An 18,273-nucleotide genomic window follows, 5' to 3' on the forward strand; every position below is an offset into this window, starting at 1 on the left:
GTTGTTTTGAAACGAAAATTACACTTACCGTTTCATTGAAGAATACATGAAAGCGTGCAGTTTTATATCTAAGTGACAATATTCTGTGAAGTAAGTTTATAAGAAAAAAATACTTTATACATTTTGCTCATTACTTAATAAATAACAAGTTATTCATGTCTTGAACGTTTTGATCGTGGCTGATTGTCGCCATCGTCTTCTTGAAGTTGAACCTCGTTCGGGTGTTGCTCGTCGTCTCCGTCGTCGTTGAAATAGTCATCCATCTCACTTGCCATAATTTCTGCCGGAATTATCGAATTCAGGCATGTTTGTCCGGAACAGTGATAGCAAATCATCGAACAAAATAAGCAAAATAAGCAATTTTTCTTGAAATGGAAATCTGGATGACACTGTTCTTCTCTTGATGTTGATGGTGATTCGCCATTGCCACTTCGCCGAGAAGCCGACGAAGCTAATCTTTTATTCGAATACGTTTTGTAACACGCCCCGTGTACAGCAACTTCGGTCAATGTCTGCAACTTTTGATGAAGGTTTTTCACATATAAAACAATCCGAGTCACTCATTGTTGTTCATTAAAAACGGCACTAACAAAATGTCCACAAAATTCTCGTTTCGAAAAGCATCCGCTCGCTGCGATAATATACAGAAAACGACTGGCAAATGCGATAAAAAGGACCGGCGAGCAGATGTTTACTATAGTAAACATTTGCTAGTATGTTTACTTTATATAAAACCATGAAGAAAACAATGAAGTCTGAAATCTTAGCGAAAGCGTTCGGTGCCGCGTATCGACGTAACCAACGCGCCGCTGACGCGATGGCGACGACTCTCCACTTTGAGGCGCTCTACAAGGCGTAATTTTCAACTAAATGAAATGAATAACAAATGAAAATTGTAGGTTTTTTTACGCTCTACAAGTTTTATTTGAAGCATTTTTGCAATTTCGGACGACAATAATGAGTAAAAAGAAAAAAACTAAATATCATACTTTTTTATTTCCCTTTCTCGTTCGATGCCTCGAAAACAATCGATCATACGTAAAAATGTCATACGACATAATTTGTAGAGCGTAAAAAAGCTTTAAAATGAGCTCCGATTCGACCTTGTAACTTTATTAGAAACCGAGTTATCGCGGAAAAACCATTTTTTCACATTTTTTACTCCCGTAAAAAAAGCAAGCGGGAAACAGAGGTCGAAAACTTGAGATTAAGCTTTTCTTAAGCCCCCCAACACCCCCCAAAAGAAAAATCCTGGGTCAGAATTATGTCTTTTATAATCCGTTTTTTTGTACATAGTGACTGGACTAATACCGATCTCTCTCTCTCTCACCCTTTCTTTCTCTCTTCTTCTCTCTGACCGGACGCAGCAGCATCGTGAATATTATTACGTATAAGGTGTATGAAATTCGCGTGATTTCTATGGCTGCGCCTGCGCATGTTTGTTGAGAATAATGGAATGCGTCAAGAACGATAAATGATCCCGAGTAAGCACGTATCGACGTAATGTTACATCCAATTCTGCGACATTAATGCGATATCAATGTTACTTACGCAGCGGTGATAATAATATCGCGCGGATCCTACTCGAGTATCGTGAAACCGTATATTTTTCGCTCGTGACACCGACGGTTAGTTAAGCAACATTTTCCCCACCCCCCGTTTCGAGGAACTAACGGCGCTTGCCGTCCGTGAATTAATCATGAGCTTGAAAATCATTCGTCGCGCACGGTTTATGCATCCGGCGCGGGAGTGCCGACCGGGCGAATATTTACCGGGGTGCACGATCGGGCCGCGGCACTGAATCGCGTACTGTTTGCGGCAAATTCCACGAGAAATTCCATTGTAATTGAACGAGGCTGACTCGATTATAAAGTCAAATCATCGGCAGGTGGAGTGGAGAGATGGCAGGAACGAACGAACGAACGAATGCGTTTCTCTTCCTCCGTCAACTTTCGTAACTCCATCCTCCTCTTCCGCCTTTTTCGCTCGTCGCTCTCAAACGCCCGGCGTCGAGTCGTGGTACAGACAATGACGGCGTCTTGGGACTTCCTGCTCCTCTTCCCCCGCGCCCACGGTCCTCGGAACGTTTCAAAAGAGACTACTTTGAGAAATTTAGGAAATCCCCAAGCTCGTGCAAATTACCGGCGCTGTTAAAGAGCGGGAAACTTGACAGGAATCTCGAAAAATGGAATTGCCTTTAAGGTCCTTAGAACAGTAAACGTTGTCGTTGCTTTAATTTAACGCAAGACCTGTAATAATACGCCGACGGAGGAGAGACGGCGCAATAACGCGGTATCCCATATAACTCAATAACGAAAAAAAGGTAGTTAAAAACTTTTGTCGCCCACCCTCATTCCGAGATTAATCTGTTTCGCGAACGTATCGTAACACGCAGAATGTTACATGAGATTTTCAAGGATATTAGTTCAATTCACACTGTTATCTATAATGAATCTACAGTACTGTTAAATTCGTAGTGTCAAATTTTACTGAATTTGAGTCATTTTTAACCATTTTTATAGTTTGCCACTCCTACTCAATATCGTTAATTTAACTAAACCAGTGGAGTTAAAATAATGCTGTCACATGGTAGTTAAAAATAACAAAATACAACTTAAGGTGTGTTGGTTTAAATTTTATCCTTTAATATTTAACAGTGTACGATTTAAACGATTGATATTTTTTTAAATTTGTAATCAGATAATAAGTGATAAATAATATTCGATGTAAAAAATAGCCAGATTGGCTGGCTTGAAAAATAAGACTGGACGAAGCTTAGATGAAGACTGGAGCGCGAAAGCCGCAGCTTCGTCGCGATATCGATATTTTTTCCCCGCTCGATGAAACGTCAGACCGAAGATAAAGCGATATAACACAAGGCTGGAAGATCGCGCAGTTATATTACACGCCCTATTCCTAGAGCCGTCTCCTCTGGGGAAACGACGAACGCCACATCGAGGGGCGAAAGTTAGTGCCGCCTGGGGGATCGGTACGACCGATAATTGAGGCTTGAATTAAATTAGCCTTCGGTGTTCCATTCCAGAACGACTGAAAGTCTCGCGCGCGCGTTGCCGCTCGCGCGATAACCGAATTGACCCACGTTCCGCCGATCTAATCGCGATTATCGATCACCGCCTCTTACGGCCGAGGTTTCATTAGGATCGATATCGCGCCGCAGTTAAATCGGTTAGGCAAGATGCATAATGGATTAAGCAAACGCACGTGAGTTTGATAGCGATCGAACTCTCTTAACCCTTTGACTCGCGTCTCTCTCTCTCTCTCTCTCTCTCCTCCGCGGGAGTGCCTCTTACAAATTTCGCGATAATTCTTTACGACAGATTAAAATAGATGTTCGTCCGCGCGAACGCGATAGTTGGAGCACGAGAGGTAAAAAGAAAGAGCGACGTAAATTGCGGTATCATAATGAAGCGGAGACCCGAGCCGCGCGCGCGGCGCATCGATTTGCGAAAAATAAACCGGAACAAGGAACTTTATCTCGTATTTCTCCGCGACTTGGAAAATTCTGAATATCAAAGTTGTAATTTATCGTAAGTACTTAAACTCCCCCGCCGAGGGGGGGGTTCCCACCGTATCTATTATCGTCGCCAATTTTTCGTTCCGAAAAATTGAGAAAAACGCGTTGTCGATGTACACCGTCGGTGAATGCGATATGACGCAACCTGCCAAAAGACATATCCAGCCGTATATTTCTCGTCCAAATCGTCGCCATCTATTTGGGTTAAATAAATCATATTACGTAATAACGTACGGAGTTATAATGTACGGCGACACGGAAATGCATTCGCGTCGAGTAAATGGATTTACTTAAAAGTTTAATAATACAAGCAATAATTTATGCGCGCTTTAGGAGAAGCTACAGCGGAAACTCATTAAAATGCCGCGATGATGAGTTCCGATATGAAATTATTAAATCGTATAATGATTTCTATTCTTGCCCGAGAAACTTATGCATTTCGAGGATATGTAAATGAAATACGATAAAAGGGCGCGGCTAGTTTTGAAGCAAGGCCTATATATTTGCATTTGCAATTTAGTGGAAGAAAGAAAATGAGCTAAAGAAGTTTGGTTCGGCGCGAATTCCGCGATTCGCCCTTTCTAATTAATTTGTTTCCCGTCAGCTCCGAATCCGCAACAATCGCGCGAGCGAAATATGGAAATTCTCATTCGTGATGAGAGAGAAAGATCCGAACGGATGGCGCCAATCAATCGCCGCGATTAAAAATTTAAATCAGCCATTGGCGCGGTGATATCGTTAGCGAAACGGGAAAGTTCGCGGAACGATCCAGCAGCGGCATCGTCTAGTTAACCCTTAGTAAGTAGAAACACGGGGCAGAGAGAGAAAAGTGGCGAGAGGGAGGGATCGGGGGGAGAGCTCAGAAATGCGAGAGATTGAAACCAGAAGGAAGGAGCGGGGGGGAGGGGGATTGATCAGCGAGATGTCCTGCGGGGAGATAAGTTTCTCGGTGCAATCAGTGCCTCGCTGTCTCCTCCACCCTCCCGCGCAACCCTTCCTCTCAGTCGTCCTCACGCTTCTCGTGTCAGCCACCTCGTCGGTATCTGTACCGCGACACTCACTTCCCTTCTTCACATTTTTGAGACTTAAGGTAATGCGGCCGCTCACGGTGCTCGGTTCGCTCGGCTGCGACGTTTTGGAAGGCATTTTCTGCGCTCGCGGTCGAATTCGCATCGAGATTTAAGGAAAGTGGTATTTGCGAAACCGGCACAATTCTGACAAATAGATTTTTCACCGCGGAAAAATTGCACTACATGAATTACGATTGATATAGCTATTCAGAATCTCCTTTATGCGTTTACTCATTTATTTCTATCTTAATCCTCCAATGAGCGCGTGGGGTGTATTTTACACCCCGCAACAGCTTGCAAAAAATAAGTATTCCAGACTCATTTCCATACAAAACCGATTATTATCGAAAAAGTATTAAAATTAAAATTTTGACCTGTTAACATATTTTAAAATATGTGCAACATGAATAATATTTTTGAATAATTGCAATTTACACCCAATGCGCTCTTTAAAATCTCAAATTTTCACGCGTCCACTGGAGGATTAAACAATTATCAAAGTTTTACAAATACTTCTGTATCTCTGACGAAAGATGTGGATGGACTGAAACGCAGACTGGCGGAATTAGCGTCAAATTAATAATGAATTAATACGAGTGTTTAATCTGAGGTTTAAGGACAAATCTAGATTTGATTGTGGTCACGGGCTTGACAATGCGGCGGAATCCGGTTTATTTAATGGCCGATCGTGGAGCGTTGTTGTGCCGATCGTATATGGTAGGATTAATTAATAAAGTGATTGATTCGGTTAAACGCATTAATCGCACTGCACGCCATAGGTTTCGCGCGACCGGACCGGCGAGTTCCATAAATTCGGGGGACTGCCGATCGATCAGATCGCGTCCGTTCATCAGTGCGTCACGTCCGACCGGGCGGGGATTCACTGCAAAACCGGGCAGCGGTATCGAAATGGATCAACGACTTTTAAAAAAATGATGAATGGCGAGTCCCCTATCGGCGTTAGCGCGCGATCTGTTTGCATTGATAGGCTGATTGTAATTACAAACGCGGACAAAAGACTCTTTATTTTTTTACAAACGATGGCCTTATGTAAAAGACTAGATTCTATCGCGAAAGATATTTCCCAAATTTGTGATAACGGGATTGCGATTTTAAGCTAGCCTATGCACGATTCGTGATTCGAAATTTGCAGCTCGTATCAAATCCGCGAATAATGTGAATGGCATATATTTGTTCGAGTTTGCATTCGTTGCTTACCATTTATGCCAAATCGCCAGTGAAGCATTTTTTTAAATGAAATTAAAGAGCGCGAATTACTATGCGAATCGTGCATAATCTGGCGCTAGCTAATCTAAAAATCTCAGTGTACGTAATAACGTAGGCAATTGTACTATAATTGTGTGTATCCCGTGCCTCTTTAGCGAATGTGTGCCTGAATTGCTGTTAAAAAAAATAAAACAAATATTGCGGAGGCGTTCCATTACATCGTATTTCTCGCTTGCTTACAGACCGGAGCCTGCCTTTCAACGTCCAAAGCCGCTCGATCTGCACGTCGGCGGCGGTGCGCGGGGGTCGGCTGTCTCTCAACTTTCTTATTCAAGATGTTTTGAGAGCAATTTAACTTGGACTCCGGAAAGGCGCCGCCGGTAGGAAAGGAGTTAAGAGCGGAATAAGACGTGCGGAAGGGAAGTGATTGCCGGAGCCGTAATGCGAGAATACGGAGGAGCGGCTTGTGGGACGTAGTCGGCGCGGGAAGGGGACGCGAATTTTAGAGAGGTCTCACGGAAACCGTCGGCGTCGGAGAGTGCCGCCGCTCTCGGGGAGAGTCACGAGAATACAGCCGGCTGGCCCGAGATACCGCGGTTCGGCTGTCCAGCGACGACCCAAGGTCGCCGTACGGTTATGCTGGTGGCGTCGCTGCAGGTGGCCGCCAGCAAATGCTGTCATGCCGTTGCCATGCCAGCCGGCGGCCCGGAGCCGGCCGCTGGTGGTCATCACGACGTGGTGCCTGATCAGGCCCGGCCGTTGCCCTCGGTCCCCGCGCAACGTAGGACTCGCGCTGCTGCTGCTACCACTGATCGTCGTCCTGCTAGTCCTGGCCGGCTGCGGTCGCGCGGCTTCCTCGCAGGGGACCCGCTACGCCTCGCGCATCGTCGAGACCAAGAGCGGACAAATACGTGGAATACTTCAGGTATGTATCGATTCTTCTTGCTATAGGGACCCGGAGGTCGGCGGAGGGGATGGAGGAGAAGATGGAGGAAGTAGAGAGAGAGAGAGAGAGAGAGAAAGAGAGGAGGAAGAGAGGAGAATGACAGGGTGTGGGATATCGAGCGACGAACCGCATCCCCGGTGCAGGATTTGGATATCCTGCAGGCAGGCAGGTGGAAGCGAGCGCGTGGTCGGAGCCCGCGCTCGGACATCGAGTTCGGCCCGATGTAAATGGCGGATCGTGATTCGCGGATCGGTGCCTGTTCCCCGGCAGTATTACGCGTTACGTCGCTGTTTCCGCGATGTACACCGGCGAAAAGCGAGATTTATCGCCGGATTGACCCTGCGGAAGCGGAATTTTTCTGTCCGTCGGGGTAGCTCGTTCGAGAATACCAATTATTCGTATCATTCTTTTTTTTTTTTAATTCTAATACACTGGGTATCTTTAAAAATGGAGATATCTTTTGTAAGGAAAAATTCCCTCGCATCGAGTTTCCATGATGCAGAAGAGAAGCCGCTGTAAAACAGAACGCGGTATTCAGCTGGCAATCGATTGCGGAATCTCTCGCGCAAGTCTATTCTTCCTGTTTACACGGGGGACGGGCGGTGGTTACAGCGCGGCGATAGTGGATATGCGATGACATGAATATTTGGATATTATGTGTACCAGGATGGGATAATATCTTGGACACGAATTAATCTCCTGCTACGGTTCATGCGCGAAATGTGAATCAATTTTGGTCAAGAGCCGCATAAACGGGCGCCCAGTTAAATGTCTTGTTAACTAATATCGAAATAATTATTATAGTTACGCCGCGCGCGCGAGTACTCTCTATTGAGTTCGGGAGTAATTTACATTACTGGTAATTAATATCTATTTTCATTTTCAACAATACGCTGTCTATGCCCGCTAATGTCGCAGTATAATGGTGACATTAATAATACCAAATAACGCTTTTAACGCGCGAGTCGCGCGCCGTTGAAGTTTGGCGTGCACGAAACGACTCTCTCTCTCTCTCTCTCTCTCTTTCTCTCTCTCTCTCTCTCTCTCACGCGAGATTTTTAATCTTCGCGCGTCGGAGAGACTCGCGAGGCGCGCGTCTTCGGCAAAAACGAAGATAAGAACTATATCTAATGTTCTCTCATTAACATCCCGTGGAACGTCGGTGTTCCCCGGCGCATTAATCTCGCGATTTCAATTACTTCCACACTACTGTCCTCCTACATCTCTTAAATTTGACCGCGTCGCCCGCGTGTCCTTCCTTTTCCCTGCGCTTTACTCTTTCGCCCCCCTTTCTTCCGCTTCTTTTTCCCCGGCGCTTGTTCCGTCCAATCTAACTCGTCGTTCTCAGTGAGACCAACACCTTTTCCTTTTTTTCTCTCCCTCCTCCCTCTCCCTCTCGCGTTGCCCGACCTACTCTTTCATTAAATGCGTTACTGTCCTCCTATCACTCTCGCAAACTTTGCAGACCTTTTCCCCCTTCCCGGCTTTCCTTTCCCGGCGTCAGTTTCTCCTCTCTTACCATCCCTTGAACTTATTACCGCACCTAAATCTTGCTGTCGACCCGACGTTAAAACTTCCCTTTTGCCTGCTAAGTATCTTTACCAACCGATAGCTCTTATATCTTTCCTCCGTTTTTCTTTCTTTTCTTTTCCGTGCTATAACACTCTAATTAAGAACACACGTGCCGCGCTCGTTAGCTTTCTCGTCGTATCTCCGCAGTTAGACACACATTTGCTCTCACTTAAGCACACGCATGTAAAAAAATGCAGCAAGAGACCGCTTTCTTCAAACGGTATACCGCATTAAACGAATTCGTAGCGAGAGCTTGGCTTTTATCGCGCGATTCGAAATTTCGCGAGTGAAATTGAAATAATAAAATACAAAATGCGTACACAGTACAAAAATCTGTCTTTTAACCTCCGTCCTATTTTTAATGCGCTCCGCATAAACTGTGTGCGCCGTCGAGCGGAAACTAAAAGCGAGCTCGATATCACGATGTCCCGAACGACAGCGAAATTTTTCCAGGAGACAATTTGCTGGCAGCTCGTCTATATCGGAGACCGAAGCGTTTTCACAACACCGATCAGTCAGAGTGGGCGAGGCCGATTTGACATTTACCGCGGCATTCGCTACGCCGGATGGTAGACATCAATTACGTCTAATAGATATTCATATCGACAAGAGGCGGATCGATGGACGTCCGATTCAAACCCGCCGCGCCGCGCCGCGCCGGCCGACGCCACCTCGTCGCTCGCAATACGAGCCGGCAAATTTCGCGTTTCACGTTAAAGTATCCCGCGGGCGGGATATCGGCCGACCACCCTCGCCACCTCCGCTGCCGCGGTTTTACATCGGCAAAAATAAATTCCGTCGCGACCGCAGACCGCAGGGGAATTGCGGGGGAAATCGGCCAATTTGATCGCTCCGGTATCAATCCGGTCCTCTGCCGTCGACTCGACTGTCCGACAATAACGCAACCGATCCGCGACCGGCGCGAAAGTAAAGCTCCCGTCCCCGCGTGTTATTTAACTTTTTGACGCTTGACTATTTGCGCGTCATCGTTGTTACACGGGCGAAATTACAAATCGCGCGATTGCCGCGAAATTGCCGCGCCCGCGTCGAAAAACGGGATCGTCGAGCAACGTTAAAATATACCCCCCCCCCCCCCCGACTCGGATCCCGGAATTTCATCTCCGCGCTCCTATCAAGCCCGCGTAAGACGCGTATACAAATTATATACGGGATATTGCAATTTAGAACTTCGATACTTCGAGCGAACAATGTGGACTTATTAACTGCTGTACGAGAGAGCGAGGAGCGAAATAATTGAGGCGTTTACAACGTTGGAGGAAGGCGAACTCGCGATTTGTCTAGGAGGGGGAACCATTTTAAATACGTAATCGCGTCTAAAAGCGGATTTTACGTAGGGTATACATATATTACGTGGACCATACACATCACCGTCGATTCCGTCCCTTTCAGCGCCTCATTTTGCCGGTATACACCCGGCAAGTCTCCGCGGGGATCGTCGTGAAAGAGAACGAACGGCAGCCCCGCGGATTATTTTATACGCGCGCGCGCATTCGTAACGTCGTCGTATCTCGCGCGATTGAAACATCCGCCGCGCGCGGATCAGAGACGCGGGGGCCACAGTCGCTTTGGCGGGAATTGCGGGATCCGCAATTTACCGGCCTTTTTTCGCCCGGCGCGGCGCCGCGGCGGTCCCCGGGCGGATGGATGGATAACGAGAAAACTTTTTCGCTCAGGACGCCTCGTGGCCCTTTACATTACGTCGTAACGTGCGCCCCACGCGCGCGCAAACTCACCGTTGTCGTTTTTTGTTCGTCGCGCGTCCGCGTTCGCCGTTCACCGGTCCATTTCGCACCGATCGAGCGGCCATACGTTTCCGCCCGGAGGAGAAAACATTGCTCTGTCAAACGCGCGCCGACTACGACGCGGACGCCTCTCTCGCGCTCGCGCTTCTCCGCCCGCGCCGCGTGATGTATAAGCAGAATTGTTTTGCATATTGCCGCCCGCAGGCACGTTCCCGACGCCGGTTCGCCCGGTGAATCTTGAGCGATGCGAATCTCGGAACGATTGATTATCGTTACGCGATCGCGGGTGCCACGCCGTACGTGTGCTCGAGACACACGTTTATCTATTCTTGCACGCGGGACGTACTGATAAGGATATATCGACGTTCGGAGTATTTATTAAGTCTCCCCCCCCCCCCTATGGTGAGGCAGACCTCGCCGGAATATTGAATTTTGTACGCATGCTGAATTCGTAATGGAATCTGGGTCAATTCGGGACTGTCGGACGTTGTCCTTATCAAAGGCACGCCGCCGTGTCTTCCCTCGGCATCCGGCTGGAGCATAATCCGAGTGTTAAACGCGTCCGGATTACACCGGCGCAAAACGGAAATACAGTTTCCCTCCGCTTATTTATTATGCGCGAGTCGCCGACGAGGGGAATCGCGTTAACCGCGTCCTCGTTTCGTCCACCGAAGGGGAGACGCACGCGCAAAAAAAAATATTTATAGGTGCCGCGTCTTTTTAATACAGTCATCGCGCGCGCACGGTTTACGAGGAGCCATCCCGTATATTTCGAAGCCGAGACGCATACGCGTTTTGAAGCGCTTTACAAATTTTCCCTCACGGCGCATAAATAATTCCCCCGCGAAACTACATCTGCGCGCTGATATTCTATCGCGGAATTCCTTTTTTTTAAATTTTTTTTTTATTTTTATCTACGCCCGTCGTCCGAACGGCGTATTCGTCGTCGGCCCGATTGGCATTGCAAATGCATTAATGTATGCTCTTACCGCGCTCGTCAATTTGCCTTTGTACCCGGAAATTTTTCTTCGTCATCTCTCTCTCTCGCCGGAATTTCAATCTTGGAAATATTTTCCTCCGGCCGGAGAAGTGCCGATCCATATTTTTTCTTTGTTCTTTTTTGTCTTTTATCACAACGCTGTCCTTTGTAAACGCCCACGGGGGGGAGGAAAAAAACATCGCTCTTTTCTCTCTCTCTCTCTCTCTCTCTCTCAGCCTCGATCTTCACGATAAATCTTTCCCGGACAATTTTAATCGGCGATCCGCTTGGACTGAAATGCAACTTCACGGTCGTTTGCGGCCGCATCTTCATTCGTCTTTACATTCGCGGACGCGACAAATCTTCTCGTCTGTTTTCCAGCAGCTGCGTTTCCACGGGGGAGATTTGCCCGGCGAAACACACAGCCGTTTCGCGACTTTGAAGCTTAATAAATTTCTTTTACATTTATGTGCGCCCTATAACTCATTGAAACGCACCCCCCGCCGCCGCAGCAAAAGCTTCCATACGACCGTTATTGGACCGTGTGTGCAGAGGGCTGACGTAAATCCTCCGTATCTTCGCCATTTTTCCGCTCGACTTCCTTTGTCGCGCACATAATTTATTACGCCTCTAAATTTACGTAATTTATCGTTCCGCGTTTAAATCATCCCTCTGGAATTTTTGCAACAACAAACTGCATAATTGTTGCACCGCATCTACAGCCCGTGGCGTTCAGCTCGATAAGGATTGTATATAATTATTTTTTCCGACGCACCCCCGGCTCGACTGGGTATACACGGCCCAATTCAGAAAATGCAATTCGAGTTCTTTTTTTTTTGTCCTTTATATTTTGCCGCGATACATTATCTCGACCATATAAAATTCGAGGCGTAATTTCCGTCGCTAATTAATGCGAAACTAATTCCTATCCGCTGTCACAATTAAACGTATATACACGTGCGAAATACACAGAAACGCGGTATTAATTCACTTCGCTTTAGCCGATGTTGCGCCTGTCCTTCCGTTCACCGCCGCGCATCCGCATAATTTATGACGTAACCAAATTTATTTCGCTTGTTATCATCTCCATGCGCGGGACCTAATGAATATCACGCTCGCGAGAAATGTAAACAATCCCTTTAGGGTAACAATTGTCACGGAATAAATAAACGTATGCAAATTGTCGAGCGACGCATTGCGCCCAAAACGTATAATATACAAATGATAAATCAGCAAAGCTCCCGCGAAATTATGCTGTCTTCGGATAAACAGGGCGCCTTTCTCGCTCCGCTTCTCGTATATCCCTTTCGCTTCGCGTCGCACGTCGGTTTAGTATCGGCTTACCTCGACGCACAACCGCGCGCATTATATCGAATACATCTAACAGATATATTTTTTCTTTACCTAGCGCCATTTCGTTTGGGATGCATCGCAGATGGGATCGACAGCGCATCACTGTCTGATATAACATCTCCCTCCTCTCTCTCTCACCCTCTCTCTCCCTCCCACGTGTTTCCGTCTACACGCGCGCCGGTAAATGCGGGCCATCAATTTCACTTTGTATCCAGAAGAGAGATTTCGGGATAGCTTCCCGGTCCCGTTTATCCCGTCACTCGCTTCCCTCCGTCCCATTGAACAAGGGGGGAGGGATAGGGGGCAAAAAAGAAAACGGACGATTTCACCTTTGCCCTCCAAACTCTTCAGCTTGTCCCGGAGATACTCCACGAACTCCCGGTCTCATCGTTCTTGTTACTCTTACAAGGGAGGAAGATATTTTAGAGGAAACGAGGAATAATAGCAACATCAGTCGTCGTTGAGATCGAGAATGTACACGTCGTTTCCTCCAAGCTTAATTTTAACGACGAATTTTTTCGATCAGCTTTAAGCGAATGTTCGCGAAAAAGAAAGAAAAACGACGGGAAAAAACCCGTCGAAATGCTAATGTCTCCTAAAGTCTATTACTTTTCTGGCGAATCCATAGTCCCGACCGAGCGTGCAAATCCCCAACTTTTCGCAGTTGAGTATGAAAGAAAAAAAAGAAAGCAGTTTTCCCCGCGTCCCGCAAATAATGAGAATTACGATCACGTCTGTGGGCGACTGATTTCGAAATAAAATTCGTTCTATTCGCCGAGAGATTATAATAATTCACCGGGCACACCGTTACGCAGTCCGCCCACGAACCGTTCCGCGTTCCTGCCATCCTCTCTCTTTCCTCCCTCGCCATCCCTCGGCATCCTCGCCCCCGAAAGGAGCAGACAGAGGCAATAATCCGGCCATAAGTCTCATCCCATCGTGCAGATAAGATTATTGCGCGACTATTACTCGAACTGAAAGGCGCTCGATTGAAACGGGAGGGGGGGGGAATCTAACAATAGGCGGTGGAAACGCGGCGCGCATCGATCCTCGCGATGGGCGAACCCTCAATTGCCGGGACAAATTTATAATTAATTCCTTATCACTGCGAGCGTTGAGCGAAAATTTTAAATACGCGCGCGCGGTAACGATGAGATATAGAATTTCCGCGGCTATTTTTGCTCGCTGAAACTTACTACACGCGTGTATATACAGTCGAAGTTACGCCATAAACGTAATTGCCTAATTTTCTAAAATGTCGAGCTAGCTCTTATGCGATTGCACGACATTTCATTATCCCAAATTAGAGCGATTAATATGGACGCGCTAATGTCATTGAAATAACAAACTGTAACACGCGGTGTTTCAAAGGTCGGCGATGCGTAATTATTCTCGCGGGCGGAGTATCGTAAAATGTAAAGGCTCCAAAACGGCGCGTGTTCAAATCGGACTCCAATTTGATATTTAAATTTTATCGAATTCGACACATGCCGGCGCCAAACTGCATCAATCGCGACACACGCGCGGGTGTTCGTGCCTGCGCGTCAAAAGCTTGGCCCGCGCAAATTTCGGCGATCGTCGGGAGAGGGTTTAATGGCGGATTCGTTGGCGGAGTAAACCGTACCTCCGCTTGAATCGGGGATTGGTATCTCGGATTTTTTTCTCACCTCGACCTACTTACTCCGTGTCCGCGCTTTAATTCGCAAGCAGCTGTGATGCATCCGTGCGTCATCAAATGAATCTACATTCGCTGGTGCGTGTATATATTATACACGCGGCCACGTCAAAAGTACTCAAGTGTGAGAGAGATTTTAGCAAATCTTTCTCTTTCACACCCCTTCCCCCGCCCACACAGACAGAACTGATTTCATGAGGAACGACGTATGACGGTGAAAGCGGCAGGGTCGAAGAGAAACTGCTCGTACTTGTAACGCCGTTCTCGCACGCGAATCTTTTCACGAACGGCGACCCTTTCGTCGAACACACGCGCCCGTGTGTTTCCATTTTCTTGCGATTTCGCACTAAGCCCCCCCCTCCCTCCCTGCACCGTTTCTCCGGTAATGGGAATTTATTTCCAACTACGTGATAGCTCGCCCGGGGAATACGAAAATGAATGCCATGATCGTAAAATAACAAGCTGCGCCATGAACCGGGACGAACGTGCTCGTACATACAAAATTTCGGAATTTTTGCTCTCCCTCCCTCTCTTTTCCTTTCTCTCTTTCTCTCTCTCTCTCTCTCGCTCCCCTCTGCTTATACGAATTTACTCGTTATTTTTTCAAGTTCCATCTTTCTAGCCATGCGTGTCGATATATCTTCTTTTTTTTTAATGTTTTAACTGCCGGACGAGAGTCAATTACGAGATCGTCAGCCGGAACAAAATTCGCAAACTCATGCATGGAGCGAAATTAATATTTCATCCCACGTCATCGCCATCATCCCCCGAGATTTTATGGGAGCCTCGATAAGCGCCGATTGTTATCGGCAGTCGCATGACGCACATTTAATTTTTAATGCAATTGGAAATGTCGAATCGAATAACTCTCATTTTCGCCCCTCCCTTCTTTTGTCTCTCCGTCTCTCTTTTCACGTTTCCCCCTTTTTTCCTTTAATTTCTCTCTCTCTCTCTCTCTCTCTCTCTCTCTCTCTTTACGGTCACATTTTTTTTTCATCGATCCTGCGACGAAAACGCGACGCGATACGTTAAGGGAACTTTGTAATTTCCAGCGCGAATCGTAGAACGACCATTTCGACGGGACAGACCTTTTCCCAATTGCGCTCGGTGATGCAATTAAAGTCGAGTCGCAGGAAACGAGATCTATCGGTCCCCTCCGATATAATTGTTTCCATGATGCGACCGGAGCATCAATTTTTCCCGCTCCGGTTACGTCACGAGAAATAGTACTTTACGCGACCGGATCCGTCTTCGCGAATCTTTTCGAGATAACGGTGCGTATCGAAAAGAAGCAAACTATTATATTGCTCAATCTTTTAATTCGATGATTAATGTTTAAACGATAGCCAAAGGTTCTCTTTCGTAGCTCGGATCGCTTCTCCTTACCTATTTCTTTTTCCTTCAGTCGCGTTTTTCAATCGTCGCGACTTTTTCATCAAACGCGAGAGAGAGTCAAGGCTTTTCGCGCAGCGTTTTTAATCACCGGCTCGTTTAAGGGAGGCTGGGTCGTATCTTCTTCTCACGCGAGCCCGAGTATCTTTTGAATCACTCGCCCGATGCGCTTCCGACGCGCGTAGAGGATGAAATGGATATTGGGTGCAAGGGTGAAGAGAGAGGGAGGGAGGAGCTTTTCCAGCTTTCCCTCTCGGGCTGTCGGTTTCCGTTTTTCCCTCCTGGAGATCTCCGTATGCCCCGAACAGGGAGGGTGATGTATCTCCGCGGAGAAGCATCCGAGCGTATTTTAGAAGCTACTTGCGCGAACGGACGGTCGAAGAACAAGGGGGAAGGAGAGTTCATGTTTATCAATTTCAGAGCTATATCCCAAGACGCCCGGATAGAATCGATAAAACCGCGATAAAACCTGATAAAACCTGGGGTAGATAAAACTGATACATGTAGACATTGTTGTAACGCGATAAAACTGCCGGATATAGAGGTTGGTGGCCGAGGACAGTTTTTAAATAGACAGTAAACGAAATCGGAAGGAACTGCCTGCGCCGCGTGGATATTAGGAGAAAGTTGCCGAAATTTATATTATTAATATAAGCAACATTTAGTAACAAAAATATGAAATAAATGCGAAATGAGAAATATAGACAAAAATTCAACAGGTTACATCCTGTTTTTTGTGCGTGCCAACAACATTTTAAAAATTCAGGTACAATTGATATTAAATTTTTTTTGATTATTTATACAGCCGATAATCATGCAATCATGCAATTTTATTACAAATTTTTACATTGTTCATAAAAGAAGATTTATTGTAGAATATTTTACATTCTTCGCATATACATATTTGCAATGTGCAATTATTATAAAGATCAAATCGACATTCGTATCCTTCTCTCGTTGCAGGAATTAAACAGTCGGCACTTAGATCCCGTGGAGGTGTTTCGCGGGATACCGTACGCCGCGCCTCCGGTGGGAGATTTAAGGTTTCGACCCCCCATCTCGCCGATACCTTGGAACGGCGTCAAGCTGGCGGAGACTTTCGGCGCGGTGTGCCCGCAGAATTATCCGGACCTCGCCAATAGCACCGCCGCTCTCTTGCAGATGCCGCAAGGCAGGTATCAGCAGCTCAAGAAGATGGTCGTCTTTCTGGCGAACCAGAGCGAGGACTGCCTCTTCCTCAATCTGTATATACCCGGAAGCGGTAAGAAAAACGGCATATCTCGAATTTATTTATAATAATATTCAATCATGTTAACTGTCGAACAGAGCGTTGTTGAAATTATTTTGTACAAGTGACTGTTCATCGCGCGTGTGCGATCCACTTTCTCGTAATACTTCCGTTCCTTAGGAATTAAATTACGTGGTGTGTCTCGAAAAAGTAGATTTCTTTTTCACGAAAGGAGGGCAAGGTCGCGCGATAAATAACGTCCCAAAAGGAGCTATGCAGAATTACGTTTCTATTGTCGCCTAAAGTACCTCGACAGTAATGTAAAGTTCCTCAGTTCTGACAGAGTAAAAGGGATAATAAGTTTTAATGAAGGTCCTTTATTCTTCGGGAAGGTAGTAAAGCTACTCCACATTGAGTTAATGAAAGTTCAACTCCTGCTACTTGAATAAATAATGTATCTTTTGTATCTTTATTATTATTTATTCAAGACGCGTAGATTATTAGGATTGCAACTCGATTATCAATTCTCGATCGATCTTTATTTCAAGAGGAACGTACACACGTATACGTATATATCTTTGCTTCGCATTTCCAATAAATTCTTAAAACGTTCTATTGTAAGAGATTAATAACATTTAAGCGATTGAAAGCACTCGTGCGTTGTGAGCACGAGAGCGGGGAGGAGAAAGAGCTGAAATTGATTTCACGCTTAAAATTATGTATCGGCGGCAACGTCCACAGAAGAACGCAATCGACCGCGGTTAATTTTCTACGACTAAAAAAAAACAAGATTTTATGCGGCGGAAAATAACACGTTACATCGAGGGGCCGTTGTAAAGTTTCAGGGTGGTTGGCGGCCATAATTCGGCGCTCCTGAAATTCTCAACTATATTATCTATCGGAGCCGACAATTTATGCGTCCGTATAGTATTACAAGGCGCAAGTTGCTTCCTAAAGTAATTAGTCCTAAAGTAATTAGTACCTTTATACCGGGGTAGTATCAACCTGGGAGCAGCCGCCGCATGCGCTACGTCGTACGTTGGCTCGGCGCGCGCGATGAAAGATAGAGGTGAATTTGCAACGTAAAGCGGGGTCGGTCTGCGCCGTAACCTCGGTAGGGAGCTAAAAAGGAGCGCGGGAAGAAGGATTGAAAATTGCGCGAGCTACGCCGAGTAACACGAGGGCGACACGGATAAGCAGGGCACGGTGCAGAGTAAGCCACTGTAAGAAAAGGATGACTCTCAGTTGAACCCAAGAGAATTTCCGCCTTAAAGAACTCCAATTTTCGTGACAAACAGACGAGAGCGGTGTATATCGTCGCCCTGATGCTTTCGCAGGTCCGATTTCAGGCCCGCGGATTTCGCGCGGCGATTAGAGGCGCGATTAACGATCGCCGCGAGCGGCTGCTCTATATGCAATCGCGGCCGATAAGACGGTGTACGGCTGTCGATCGGCATTCGGTAATCGACAAAGACGGCGCTTTCGCAACGTTGCGAAGCGAGTATTCCCGCCCGGATCGATCGATACTAATTG

At 46.5% G+C, this 18,273-nt stretch overlaps 1 protein-coding gene across 1 annotated transcript in view; it reads left to right on the forward strand.

Moving 5' to 3' along the window:
• Positions 1-6,078: 6,078 nt before the first annotated feature.
• Nlg-5 (neuroligin 5) overlaps positions 6,079-18,273 on the forward strand; it is a 34,376-nt gene continuing 22,181 nt past the window's right edge. Inside the window, exons 1-2 of the mRNA XM_071789907.1 lie at positions 6,079-6,757; positions 16,476-16,773. Of these exons, the coding sequence (XP_071646008.1) occupies positions 6,512-6,757; positions 16,476-16,773 (544 nt within the window). The 5' untranslated portion in view covers positions 6,079-6,511. The remainder of the gene's footprint in view (positions 6,758-16,475; positions 16,774-18,273) is intronic.

This window comes from Temnothorax longispinosus, chromosome 10 (genome assembly GCF_030848805.1).
Source record: "Temnothorax longispinosus isolate EJ_2023e chromosome 10, Tlon_JGU_v1, whole genome shotgun sequence".
Taxonomy (NCBI): domain Eukaryota; kingdom Metazoa; phylum Arthropoda; class Insecta; order Hymenoptera; family Formicidae; genus Temnothorax; species Temnothorax longispinosus.